The sequence below is a fragment of the Psittacula echo genome, assembly GCF_963264785.1.
Source record: "Psittacula echo genome assembly, chromosome: 1".
Taxonomy (NCBI): Eukaryota; Metazoa; Chordata; class Aves; order Psittaciformes; family Psittacidae; genus Psittacula; species Psittacula echo.
Window position 1 is genome coordinate 105,838,588 of NC_137735.1, and position 14,782 is coordinate 105,853,369.

At 39.7% G+C, this 14,782-nt stretch overlaps 1 protein-coding gene across 1 annotated transcript in view; it reads right to left on the minus strand.

Moving 5' to 3' along the window:
• ITPR2 (inositol 1,4,5-trisphosphate receptor type 2) overlaps positions 1 to 14,782 on the minus strand; it is a 265,600-nt gene that overhangs the window by 153,430 nt on the left and 97,388 nt on the right. Inside the window, 5 exon segments of the mRNA XM_080617700.1 lie at positions 1,462 to 1,635; positions 3,610 to 3,775; positions 5,276 to 5,333; positions 6,074 to 6,206; positions 9,000 to 9,193. Of these exon segments, the coding sequence (XP_080473826.1) occupies positions 1,462 to 1,635; positions 3,610 to 3,775; positions 5,276 to 5,333; positions 6,074 to 6,206; positions 9,000 to 9,193 (725 nt within the window).

Below are 14,782 nucleotides of genomic sequence, written 5' to 3' on the forward strand. Positions count from 1 at the left end.
TTGTGGTCAATGGCTCGATGTCCGGCTGGAGACCGGTAACGAGTGGTGTCCCTCAGGGATCAGTGTTGGAACCGGTCTTGTTCAACACCTTTGTCGGTGACATGGACAGTGGGATTGAGTGCGCCCTCAGCAAGTTTGCCGATGACACCAAGCTGTGTGGTTCGGTTGATACGCCAGAGGGAAGGGATGCCATCCAGAGGGACCTCGACATGCTTGTGAGGTGGGCTGATGCCAACCTTATGAAGTTTAACCATGACAAGTGCAAGGTCCTACACCTGGGTCGGAGCAATCCCAGGCACGGCTACAGGTTGGGCAGAGAAGAGATTCAGAGCAGCCCTGCAGAGAAGGACTTGGGGCTGTTGGTCGATGAGAAACTTAACATGAGCCAGCTTCAGTGTGCACTCGCAGCCCAGAAAGCCAACCGTATCCTGGGCTGCATCAAAAGGAGCGTGACCAGCAGGTCGAAGGAGGTGATCCTGCCCCTCTACTCTGCTCTCGTGAGACCTCACTTGGAGTATTGTGTGCAGTTCTGGTGTCCTCAACATAAAAAGGACATGGAACTGTTGGAACAAGTCCAGAGGAGGGCCACGAGGATGATCAGGGGGCCGGAGCACCTCCCGTATGAAGACAGGCTGAGAAAGTTGGGGCTGTTCAGCCTGGAGAAGAGAAGGCTGCGTGGAGACCTCATAGCAGTCTTCCAGTACGTGAAGGGGGCCTACAAGGATGCTGGGGATGGACTCTTCATCAGGGACTGTAGTGACAGGACAAGGGGTTGTGGAGACATGGTTAGCAAGCAAAGGTCATGTTCCCATGTCTGAGCTTAATTAAGCACAGATTCTGTGAAAGTGAGAAAAAACACCAGTTGTGTACAGTTGCCAGCAGTGGAAAAACCCTGGAAGTTAACCAATAGAGATAGAAGACCAGCTGGCCAACCTTGTAGCTAAAAAATTGTCTGTGAACTAGGAACAGAGACCTTGAGAGGAGGATGTGTATATGAGCAGGGGAAAATCACCGAAATGCACCTGGAATGCACCCAATGCTGTGTATATCAAGCAATCACTACGGGAAGCTGTGTGTACGTGGCAGTTTGACACTATATATACCCATTATTTGAGCACAATAAACGGATCACTTTTATCAATCATTTTGATTGTGCATGTGTTCCCTCCGTGCACGACGACAAGGGGTAACGGGTTAAAACTTAAACAGGGGAAGTTTAGATTGGATTTAAGGAAGAAATTCTTTACTGAGAGGGTGGTGAGGCACTGGAATGGGTTGCCCAGGGAGGTTGTGAATGCTCCATCCTTGGCGGTGTTCAAGGCCAGGTTGGATGAGGCCTTGGGTGACATGGTTTAGTGTGGGGTGTCCCTGCCCATGGCAGGGGGGTTGGAACTAGATTATGTTAAGGTGCTTTCCAACCCTAACTATTCTATGATTCTGTAACAAAGTCTTTAGACCCACCTCTATTGGCTCTTCTCCCCCTTTGGTTTGATTGTCGCCCACCTCTCCACTCTCATAATTGCTGCTCTTTTCAACCCACAATTCTGATTTTTCTACAGTCAGACGTAACTGATCAAGATCAGCCTTGATTTGCTTGTAGTTATCAACATCCTGATTAGACACCAGCAGCTGAACCTGGAAATACAGAAAATTATAAAGCTATTACAGCACCAGCACTTATGCCTGGGTAATCTGCTTGGCAGTTTCCATTCTAAGCCACTCTTTACAGGTGCTTTACGTAACCTTCCTTATGAAATTGAAACATGGCACACGCAGCATTTTTAGCCCTCAATCATCAAAAACATTTAACAGAGGCAAAGACTACAGTTGCCCAAAACAAGATACTTTATAAAATTCACAAAATTCTCTCACCTTCTTTAATACACTGCAAAACATTTTCAGCACAAACACAGATTTACAAGCTCTTGAGTTTTATGCAGGGTTAGCGCTTATACACTGATTATGATCCTCATGGCATTAAAACAATACAGTTACATGGTATTAAAGCAATACAATTAGAAATAGCTGACACCATCAGCACAGCGCTTCACAAGTGGAAAAGAAAAAAGGATGGTATAACAAGGAATCATGACATTCAAAGAAGGGTCAGAATGGCAACTTTAATGATCACCTACATCATCATAATCAAATAGGGAAAAATAACAGATTTTAACACTGTTAGGCCAGCTTAAAAAACTTGTTTAAATACAGCTCACAAACTGACTTTCAGGTTCATGTAATTTCCCATCTGACTGTTTGCCTTTTACTAAGATTAATATAATCTTTTTTATTTTTTCATACTCTGGTTTTTTTCACTGTTATTTGTAGTTCTTGATTTAACATGATCTACGCATTTTCTTACTTGGTAATGCTCTTTGCTCTACTAATTAATGAAGATAATATTCTCCAAAACCACCAACAATCTTTACTGCAAATCAATAAGCACTATTAAGAAATCACACTTACATAAAAGATTAAGGTCACATGGCAGACAAAAACAATGACAGGCACATTCTATTTTTAAAAAACATCACTACATGCAGGATAATATTCACTATTTCATAATACAAAGTTTTCATCATCTTCTCTCTTAGCTTGGTAAAACCTTGTGATTTTACAGAACTTACGAATGCTGCTCATCCACAGACATTCATATTCCACGTTTTCTGCAGGTTTTTTTGTTATTTGCCAATTAGACTTTTCCATCCTTTACAAAAACATGTTAAGCTACTCACTCCTCGCTCACCTCAGAATAACAGCTATTTATGCAATGAACCAGCATGGCCTAACTTCAACAATCTGGTGGGAGGCCTTTCTACTACACTGCAAAACATTAAACAAATGCTTTCCAGGTCTTTATCGTTCATCTGTTTTTAAACAAGAGAAACCTCCACGTCTTACATAAGGGTGAGAGAACACGCTATCAGACTCCTGAAATAAGCATCAGATGGTATTATCAACATGTGTTACAGAGGCTTACGTAAAGAGAGATGTTCCTGTCATCCAGCCCCATGACATCAGATCTCCCTATCCTAATCCACTGACACATGGAGCCTGCACATGCACTGTTATCAAGCAGAAAGAATAAAAGCTGCAAACAGGTTTGGCTCTATTACTCTCTTCCTGTTATTTGGGCCTATCTTTACCATGCAGTGGAGCACAATGCAAAGACACCTGAATTAGAACTAGAAATACCACATGAAAAACAAGAGAGCTTTAAACCAGCCTAAGCAGCCCTGAAGACAGAAAAGGCTTATTGCTGACACCAGTGCACTGCCTGCAGAACACGAGCTACTAACTCTGTCTCTGAGGGATCACTACTAAATCATGTCTCACTGCGAGATGCATGCATGTCCCACCTGTCACCAGGGACCTATGTTTTCAGTAATGGATGCAATGCCAGAAATATCTATTTCTGGGTGCACAACCATAATACACATTAGAACATACGGTCAAATCTAATGAAAACAAAACAAACAAGCAAACAAACCTCTCTTGAATTTGAGCCTCTAAGGAAATAATTAATGGTGATTTAGGAAAGTAAAGCAGCCTTTGGAAAGACTTTCCCTGCAGTCAAGTCTCCTGGAATAACACTATGCCCATCCATACCTGTTTAAATGCTTGCAGAACTTCTGCTCTCTGGCTGAAGTGCTTAAATAGAAGGTGCAGAGCACCTGAGAGCAAAGGAGGGTAGTCATGCATGATGAGGTGAATGAGAACTCGTAAAAAAGTTCTGCCTCCTTCATCATCAAGCTGAACTGCATTCTTCTCCTTTCTGAAACAGAAAGGGGGGGGGAAGACCAAATAAAGTAAAATAAATGAGAAAAAAAATAGAAGTTTTTGACACAACCTTCATTTGAAAGAGCTCCTAAAACCAAATCAAATATGCTGCAAGAAGGCAACTATAAACATTAATTTAACAGATTTTATAAGGACTTCAATCCTACAGCTATATGCTGTTGCAGCAATCTTGTAGTGGAATGGACACTGCAGAATGAAAATAAGTATGTATAAAATGTGTCAAATATTATAAATAAAACCCATATTGCAAAAACCTTCATTTAAGTCTTGAATAAATTGTCCCAAGTTCATCCCCAAACCAAATTAATTGAAGTAAACAATATTTCATCAGAGATTAATTTGGCCCTTTCCTTTTTACTCCTTCCCTTTTCATCTGCTATTAAAATTTCATTTAAGAAAAAATAAGCTCAAAAATAGTAAGAATTGCCAAAAGCATCATATTGCTGGAATCATATTCATAATCTGCAATGGCAGAAAGCAGATTTACACTTAACATATCAAAGCAGAAATAATGTTTCCAAGAAGCCATTCAGTCTCTCTGTTAAAGATGCAGATGCCAAGGGCTGTGTGTTGTTTTACATTATGGGAGTTCAGGGAGAGGACTGGAGGCACTGCTTGTGCTGGTAAAGATTGAGAATGCATACGGGACTGAGAGAGGAAAGATCAGAGTGCCCATAGTGCAGATCCTTCTCCCTAGCTCCAAGAAAAACTTTGAAGTCTATGGCCTTGTCTAAATGGAATTCATTTTTACTGGTATAATTATAATTATACCCATAAAATTAAACCAACATGGTGATAATGATAATAACTCTCCAGCGTGGATTATTTTCTATGTTTTTTTTTATGTTCACAGCGTAGCTGAAATAATTTCCAAAACTCTGCAAGCATAACTTGTGATCTACAGGCCTCTGGTGGTCCAGAAGATCATGGCAAGTGGTCCACAGTTGACTTGAGGAGTCATATGAAAGAGATTGTTGTTGACATCAATTTCTAAGCAAGTTCAAACACAAGGTGCAACGACAACCGGTCATGTGGTCTATGAGAAATACTGAAGGTCAACAGTAACCTCCTGATCCAAGAAATCTGGGGCTACAACCATAAGGTACATGAGAAAAAGGTTTTTCTTTAAAAGCATCCATGTAAGACATTAGAAGATAAATACTCAGTGTGTTTTAGCTCAATATGTACAATGTTCCCTGGCTGCCTTTGGAAACAGGACAAAAACCTATTAACTCTCTTGCAACTAAGAGGAGGGTTATTTCCAACCCTGTGGCCACCCATACCAACTGAGCTATTGTTTGAAATCCAGATCTTCTCTGGCACTTTAATGTCTATGTATAGGTTATGTAATAAGCAGCAGTCAAAGGAAGAGAAAGAGGTAGGAAAATATGCACAGAATAAACAGAGATTGACCGTGAGAAATATCAACATGAACAAACAGATATACAGAGGCGTAAAATTTCAGAGAATGTACCTGCCAGCAAACATGGTCTCAGCCTGAGCTGCAATTTCATCTATATCTGGAACAATTGCTGGAAAAAAAATTAAGAAGAAAAAAAGCCCAGTGACATTGTTTAATCTGCACAGCAAAATGGAACTCTGGAACTCTTTAAAGTAGATATTGTCAAGTGAAGGTATAACTACACATTCCTCAACTGGGTAAAATTCATTATCTGCAAGAGTAGTAGAAAAGAAATAGGACATGGGCTAATTGGGGTTAAATTGTGTATTACCATTATTATTACTAAGGAAGAGCCAAATTGTAGTGATGAACCAGAGCCTCATGGTGCTAGGTCATCTTCAGGGACCCACAAATGATACAGAATCTGAAATGTTTGATTTGATTATTTTTTTATGAGTCATAAAAACAGCAGTCAGCCTTTTAAACACTTCTGTGTGCATGGGAATGCTCTGGGAAAACCACTCGATTCCCATACTGCATTTACCTTACTTAAATCAGTCCTCATCCAATCCCAGCCACTTTTTCATGACCTACCCTCCACTTCATTTACCATTTTGCAATGCTTTGGGAAGAGTACAAATAAGAAAATCTATTGTCATCATGGAAAAAAAAGAATCACATTTTTGTTAGAGGAGGACAGGCCAGAAAAAAAAAGATAAAATCTTACTTTTAAGGGATTCTTTAAAATTTTAATTTTTCCATAAACTTTTCAACTTGAAGCAGCATGCATCTTTCTGCTCTAGATGAGTTCATTGTTTGTAGTAGTCTTCACAGAATTATTTCACATTGCAATACAACAGCAACATTTACCTGAGGCAATCCCTGGAGTGTCAGGAGGGGATGTTGTAGAACAATCAACATTTTCATTGTTCTCCCCAAACTCTCTCTTATAGATAGACAGCATGTAGGATATTCTATAGTCCAGTCTAACACTGAGAATAAACTACAAGAAAAAAACATTTTAAATACAGCTTTTCTTCTGCCATTTGGTAATATGGGTTAGGATGCTTCTGTGCAGGGATACTTGATTATTTAAACCTACAGGGATACTTGATTATTTAAAGTTAATTATTTTAAGTAAACATGACCATTACAAAATAAAAGAAAAATCCATTACATTCATCAGTTTTCAGTGATTTCCTTCTTTGCTCTGACCATCCTGAGATATATTGAATTCTACCCCTATTGAGTGCTGAATACTAAGAAGCAGCCTGGATTTGTCCAGGGGCTCCAGCACACTGCCTTGCCCTCACTGTCTGCGAGCCACATCAGTACATTCAAACCCATGTTGAAACAGTTATTTCATATTTCAGCTGGACTTCTAATGCCCCACGAAGATAAGAAGAGGAGTGGGACTGAAACTAAAGACAACAGGCTCAAGGCTCACCCTCTCAAATGTTAGACAGCCAAGGGCAGCAGTGCTGTGGTAACTCCAGGCTCTCATGGAGTGAAGTACAAGCAAGGTAGGGTCTTTCATTACACCGGTAATTGTGAGCTGAGGATGTGGGCAGCAAATACCGTTTCCTTCATAAGCTTCCAATAGTGTTGCCAGCACCCAGCAAAATAAAAAGTTTGGGTTTGGGAGCTAGCACTGTAATAGTAACAGGGTTTCCCCTCACCCAACACTCTGCTTTCTTGTGATTATTGGTGCCTTTTCTTCCTCAGCTGTGAAATCAGAAACTCATACAGGAAAAATCCTAATTCAAAGCTGGAAGTGTTGCTTTTATGTTGAAACAGTGAGGAAAATAACTAGGCTGGAAACATTAGTAGCAATTTAATGACTGACACATATACATCTGACACTTCAACAACTGATTGCCTATGGACTGAGTTTTGTTGTTTCCCACACTTACGCTCCTTGCCCACAGCAAATGCAAGCATACAGTGAGACAGGTTTAAGGTAATTTAACTTATTTTGCAGTCAGTGCGGATGAAAGCACATATGTTAAGTTACCAAGACTCAGGTGACAGGTGATGACACAGGAAATGGTGGCAACCTGTTTCTTTGATCTCTTAACTAGAGTCAGGCAAGCTTCCCAAACCCAGAACACTGTAACAGGACTTGACTAGGACTATACCATCTAAATGCAATTAAAATGCCACTTCAAGAAACAATATCTTTGCTTTAAAATTTTGGTTCCATGATGAAGTTACCTCATAATTGTACAAGCAAGAGTTTTAAAAATAAAAATTTCCTAAGTCAACTAAGTCTATCAGGCCATCTGTTTAATTCTGGCTGACGGCAGGATGAAAACTGCTAAATAAAAAATGTCTCTACTTAAAGATGTAAGAGGATATATTGAGAATTAAATTATTATAAACTGAATTATTTCTTAGAACAGAATAGCTTTAATCACTATTGTACTAGCTATGCATCATAATTCAACAAAGCTAAAATATTCTTACTAGTCTTTTAGGGTAATAGCACAGTAATGAAAGGTACTGTTATTTAAATTAATCTTCCTTCATTGCATTGTAAATCTACCTAAATTAGTTTGTATTTCTTGTGAACTAAATTCATATATATGCACAGTTACTGTGATTCACCAACATATGATGATTTGCAGTAATCTGCAATAATCTGGCCATATGACTAAACCATAACTAACAAGCCATAGATTAAGGAATAAATTAGGATTAAATGCTCTCCAATCCCAGGTACTCTTGCACTGGACATGCAGTGAAAAGGAAAGGATGATCCAAAATGTGATTCTCTTGCCTGTGAGCAGTCAGGGAATGCACAGGACGAGGTTGGTGTCCTAGAATCATCCAGTAGGCATCAACCAGTAAAGCAAGACAGTATGGAGAGAAACTCAATCAAGGAGAGAAAAAATGAAAATAAGAAACAATACACATTAATGGTATTATTTAGGTGATACAACTTCATAACACGGTGTCCTTCAGCATAAGCCTTAAAGCAAAGGAACTCTGGAACCAAAGTATGCACTACTGAGGATACTCTAACAATTGATAGTCTTTCAGATGATGAGTAATTAAGGTAATTTAAATAATTTCTAAGCAGCCAGAACAAATTGAATCCTTCAAAAGTGACAATGGTACCAACTGATCCACAGAATTTATAGAAAACACTGAAACATTCCTTTAGGGCAAAAGTATTGCAGAAACTGGGACTTGATAAATAGAAGTATGTGTTCCACTTCACTTGGTAATAGCACAAAGTGAAAATTGTATCTCAGGAGGCATGTTAGTGTTACACAGCTTGTCAGTTCAGCTGGGAGAACTGTAGCAGCCCACAGACTATTCCCAATCTAGCGGTGTAAACCTGAAACCCACTTCAAAAGTGCATGGCTTTGCATGCCATCAGTGGGTGTAGGTCCAATTCTGCCCTTCAATATACTATTATAACAGAAGAGTCAAATACTAAAGTCAGGCAAGCTACCCCCATGTAAACTGTGTGTTAACGAGACAGGAAACAAGGACACTGTCTTCAAAAAACATTAGTGAGGCAGAATAAAGGAGAAGTTCTGCCTCTTCACAATTAATAGTGACAGAGTTTCTGCAGCATCTAGTCCCTTCAAAACTGAAGTAGGTGTAACAGAGTGAGGACCACAACTGTACAATTGCTCACACAGAAGAGCGTTCTTCCTCATATCAAAGTGTTATGTTTAAAATGAACAGCCCAGTGAATAGTAAGAATGTAGGTAATATAACTTACCACTCTGTGAATAAGAACTGTGAAATGGCTGCTATGTAATATTCCACCAATCATTATTACCTGCAAAATCTCAATAATTTTCAATTTGGTGTCCATTACAATCACATCTTCACTGTCTGAGGTGTTGGCTTGCTTGCTTGGGTGGATGCTTGGTTGTGCATCAGGGGCACTAATGGGAAATATAGATCCTCTGCTCAGCACCATTTGGGTCATCATCTCTCCCACACCATGGATGGTTCTCATAACATTGTTTCCTGTGCATTAAACAAAAACATGTATATATTTGCCACGAGTAAAGTCTGCTTGCAAAGCTATGTATCACACATACACCCAATGTGGTCAAACCCCTTTACAATCCCAACAGGCATATTGAAAAACAAGCCCCTCCATTCATGATCAAAACTCAGGAGAAGAATTCATTCTAATTACCCAGTGGTTTAGGGACAATTTTTTACGTGGATTTTTCAGATCATTTCTTAGAGGTCAACAGACTGAAAACACCAAAATATTTCCACAGGTCCACAAACATGTTCAAGGAATCATAAAAAGTAGAGCGTAAGAAATCGTAGTAGTTCACCTAATCCATTCTTTTGTCTGAAGGCATATTATCTGCATCTAAGACCACTTCTGAAAGAAGTTTGTTTAAACTGTTTTAAAAAATATTTAAGTATTTTATATTCCACATTAAACAGCTTTCTGAGGCAGTTCCACGACTTAACCATATTTGTTAGAAAACTTTTATTGGTATTTATTTCATCTCTTGCTGCAATTTATGACCTCGCTTTGTGGACAGACAGGAGGAGTTCATTTTCCATGCCTACTCCCACTGCTGTCTTTGGCATGACAATTGGAAATAATATATGTGCTTGACAGTAAGGTTGCTATTGGCACTAGAAAAGCTGGAAGGAGACTATCCAAGTATCTTCACAATAAGAGAGAATAAGGATTTGAGGCTGTGCAAGTCTGATCAACCTCTGTACGTGGTCCAAATGACAAGCCACAAACTAAAGTCAACTGACGCAACTAGCCAACCATGCCCCTTCAAAAAGGTCTCAGGAGAATGCCAGGCCCTAAAAGGCTGTCCTGAAGGTCAAATTAGTAGCTATAATCACAGTGCCCTGCATATATTATACCTGGGGGAAAAAACTTTTTACACTCATGTGGCAAGAAACTTTATGCCGTCTAGTTGCAGTGATACCTATGACTGGCGCCAGTTCAGCAAAACCTACCAAGAAATACCATCTGTTCCCTTAAATTATACTGGTCTTTCTTTATAGTGAATTTTGATATAAAAAGCATCTCAGCGAATCAATTACTATCTTATTCCAAAGGTTGGAAAAAGAAAGAGTGAGAGAATATCATGCTACCTACCTACATGAATTAGTTTTCTTTCTTGCAAAGTACAGATCTGAATTGAAGGAAAAAAAGGATGATATCATTTCTTCGCAGAATGAGTGCCAAGACCTAGACTACACCAAAGGCAAACAAAAGAATGAAGGAAATGCAGCTTTGCTGAGGTAAGCCTGAATAGTTCTTGTATGTCTTTTAGTACACTTTAATCACCATGCAACCGACAAGGTTTACTCACATTGAAGAGACCCTCTTCCCAGATAATTTGCTGTAAAAAGCCAAAACTATGTTTTATTGTGTTAGCAACATCCTCCTCTTACGCCCTTCTTTTTTCAATCCATAGAACCCAAGTACTGCATGCTGGGAAAGAGGATGCCTTCAGCCCTGACTTTAAAAGGAAAACACACAAAGAATTGGCTTTTTCAAAGTGAATAAGGCAGATTAGTGTCACATTTGAGATCCCATTCGGCATCCGGTCTGGTGTGCAATCACTCTGAATTGGTCGTTTGAAAATAGTACTTCAAGTCTCTACAAAGGAGGGAAAAAAAACGTATTTCTGACTTTGCACGATGTCAAGAAAAAAGCAGCTAGATGTCAAACTAGGGGCTAGATCCTCACATTAGGCAGGCAGAGAGAGTTCTAACTGCTTATACCAGCATAAAACAAATAAAATCATTTCAAATACCCTTCTTGCTGCAAAGTGAAAATGGTGCATTTTCCTTTCAAATAAAATAAGACTATTGGGGAATAACATAGTATGAGTCTCCCCCTCTCTTCCTCTCCTTGCCCCCTTTCTCCTAGTGTGCTAAATATTTATTTGCATTGAGCATCATTCAGTACACCTGTGTAAAACTGGATTACTAAGATTACTAAGGAACTTCAAGCCTTAATGTAGCTTCAGTTAAACTAACTTTTTGCATTTTCTTTGTCTTCAAGCCATGAAATAAATGCCCTCATTCATATCATCCCATCTTTGATGCTGACTGATAAGCCCATGACAGGACCTACAGGTTGTGCAGCTGCTTCATGGCCTGTAATACACCTGCTCTACATCTCAGTTGAGAAGTCATCATCCTCTCTCCCACAACATCCCTTTCACTCAGTTGTACAGAAGTTAATATAAAAAGCAGCACTGCTATTTGGAAAGCTCAAGAATTTTTAACAATTTAATTTTTTACTTCAGTCAATGGGGTTACCAGCTCATAGTCTAAGAAATCCAGAAGATAATCTTCTCAAAAAATGGATAAAACTGCAGTTTGTCACAGATGAGACAGAAGAATTCCACTTTATCTTGAAAAGTTTCCGCCCACCCTTCAAGACTGAAGTCCACTAGGTGTACAGTTAACAAAAAAAGGTAATGTCTTTTGGACAAGGAGTCAGACAACATCTTGAGTGGACCCCATGTTCTCGGAGAAAGAAAGCTGGGATTTTGCCTAGAGCATACATCTTGCTTATTTCTCAGCTATCGCTGGGGTAACTGCACAAGCACTGAAGGGAATGGGATTCATTTCCCTCTGTGACTGAGGAATTAGTCACCCCCTCCACATTTCAGGATCACCTCCATAAATGAGACTACTTTATCCATCTCTAAAAAGAACAGTGAGAGGCCTGATATAACAAAGACTGAAAGGTACTCAGGTAATGTGATGATGGAGCCTATAAAAGCATCTAGGAAATAAAAAGGATTCAGATGACTGCTCTTCTTTCCCCTTACCCATGCAACACCGGTGGTAAAAGATGGTACAAATCAGTGAGCAGTAGCTATGAAGCTACTTCCCGCCAGCACCAGTAATAAGGATAATCCTTCTCTTCACAACATTCCTTTACTATTGACCTTCATGCAACTGATCTAAACAGCTATAGGCAGGAAAGCAAAGGAGGATTAAGGTGGTACTTATTATCACTGCCATTTCAAATTGTATTTTGTTATTGCATAGGAAAGGATTTTAGTGAGAGAAAAGGCTACTTAATGCAGTTTAGTATTTAGAGCTGAAATGGGTAGTGACTCAATACTGCATTATTTCAGTCAGTAACAAGGTGTCACAGGTAAACCTGTATTGGAAAACTTTTTAACTAATGTCTCATGCTACTATTATTTTCAGTTAACTCAGAGCAGACTCGGGGAGAATGTTCCCAGAGTGAAATACCGCAACTGAAGCAATTCAGCTTTCTTTTCAGGAATAATATTTTAACAGCTGTATTTTGAAGGGTGCTGATGAAATTCAGCCATCTCTTAGGAGCAGACAGCAGGCACCCAGCACATTCATGCATGGTAATGAAGCAGCTGACTTCATCCCAACACTTCTGCAAAAGAAGCCATGAGGATCATTCATGTACATAAAGAGTGGGCAGCAGCTTCTCTTCCAGAAGAACCCTCAATAATCAGCCCTTCTTGTGCTCAGTGTTATCTGTCCAGCCTTGAAAGTCTAGACCATGTTAAGCATGGATTTAAATCTGTCACTCACAACCATGACAGGCCAGCAGCAGTCTTGCTAGTGAGTTCTTTCTCCTTTCTATGCTTTTGTGTTCTCTTGGCTTTAATACAGTTATCTCAGCAGGGAAGGGTATGAGCCTCTGAGGTAAGGCATGCAGAAAGGTTACTGCAGCTTAAAAAGTGACTGACTGCATGTCAGCTAAGCCTACAACAATGCAAGACAAAATACACTGGCTCAATAAAAGAGACTTAAGTTCTTAGTACATATGCACAGAATGACTAAAAGAACGGAGCTCCGATCTTAGTTACAGCTCCAAAGTGCTTCCTGATTATCAATGCCCAAGGAAAAATTAACTTATTTTCTCAGCTAGTTAACTGAACTAAATGAGCAGAGATAGCAAACAGATGTGAACCCTGATTACTTTTCCACGGACTTTGCTAGATACCTGAAGAGAAGCCTGAGCTGGGCCTTCATATGGTACTGCCACCCTCAATGTGCTGACCATCAGCATTTGATGTCTTCTTTAACATCAAGGAATTAGCATTTCTATACAGCTAAGAAATGTGGCAGGGAGAGAACAGCCATTGCATTGTTGTAAGGTACCAGTGTGTACAACCAACGACTCCTCTCACCAGCAAACCACTGCAAAATTGTTCATAATTATGATGGACCAACAAAGGACAAGAATACAAGGCACCCTCCATGAATCGTCCTCCATTTTTCCAGCTTTCCTTTCCTCACCCCAATTCTTCCGCCTGCCTCCTTCCTTTGCCAAGACAAGTCAGACGTCAAGAACCTTCCCTAAGCAGTGAACCCATTAGGAATGCCTCCTGTTGAATGTGCGGTCTCACAAGGTTAGCCAATGGAAGAGTGAAATCACTGAACACACAAGCGGTAACTTAAAGGAGCTACAGACTGACAAGCACTGAAAGAAGAGGAAAGAAAAGAATGCCTGTCATGTTTTGAAAAGACAACTGTGCATCCCCTTTTCATTACTTGTTATTACAGTGATCACAACTTTCTAATGAATATCAGTTTCCGTCACAAAACTGTAGCACATAATCTCACACAATTTGGCACAATTCACAACGCAGCGGCCTCTCTGAGAAGAAAGACTTTTATGAGGAGTCAATTATGGGAAAAAAATAAAACCACCCAAGTAATCAGAACAGTGGGTAATTTGACACTTCATTTTCTATATAAACATATTTTCTTGATAAGTCATTTACTGGTTGCAGGAATCCTAAAAGCAGAATATAAAAGTAAACAACAATCTGCTATGTTATACAGTATGGATGGTAAGTGACAAAATACCATATTCAGAAAGAAAAACAACTGTCAAAGGCAGCTGGCAATTCATGCCTTCTCTTCAAAATGCTCCTAAGCCAATTGCTGTGCAGCATTCACGGTTTGCTTCCCAGTACAACAGCATTTCAGGTATTTCACAATTAGTGCAGAGAACCATACAGTAGCTATATATTATTTGCCAGACGCATTAAGCCTTACAGCTCTGTTTGTGAAAGAGATATTAATATTTACAGGTTTTCTACAGAATTTGCCCATAAAAACTGCAGAACCTACCATAAACAGACCAAGAATCACACTTCATATCTTCATGAAACCATTTTTCATTACTCAGTAACTAGCTGACCTCAGGTAAGCCTCATAGAAAACCTAATGCATGACATTAAGGGCAGAAGGTGAGGTCACTTCTATAACGTATACAGCCCTCAGGAGTAATGAGGCAAAACAAACAAAACCCCCAATAATAGGCAATGCAGATGACACAGTTAAAACTCATCCCTTGAGTGAATCTGGCCACCTCAGCCTCCACTGACCTACGGTATGTCCACAAGTCCTCCCTTTTTGCATACAAACTCATCACAGCCCAGCCATGGTGAAACTCCACCAAACTTCACCTTCTTCTGACATTCTGAAGATTCTGTTGATGTTGCCTATCCCAAACACCACACAGCAGTGTCAAAAACACAACTTTCACACAATGGATGCTAGACAAAGAGAAAAATATATCAGCATGCTGGCCTTGAAGGTAAAATA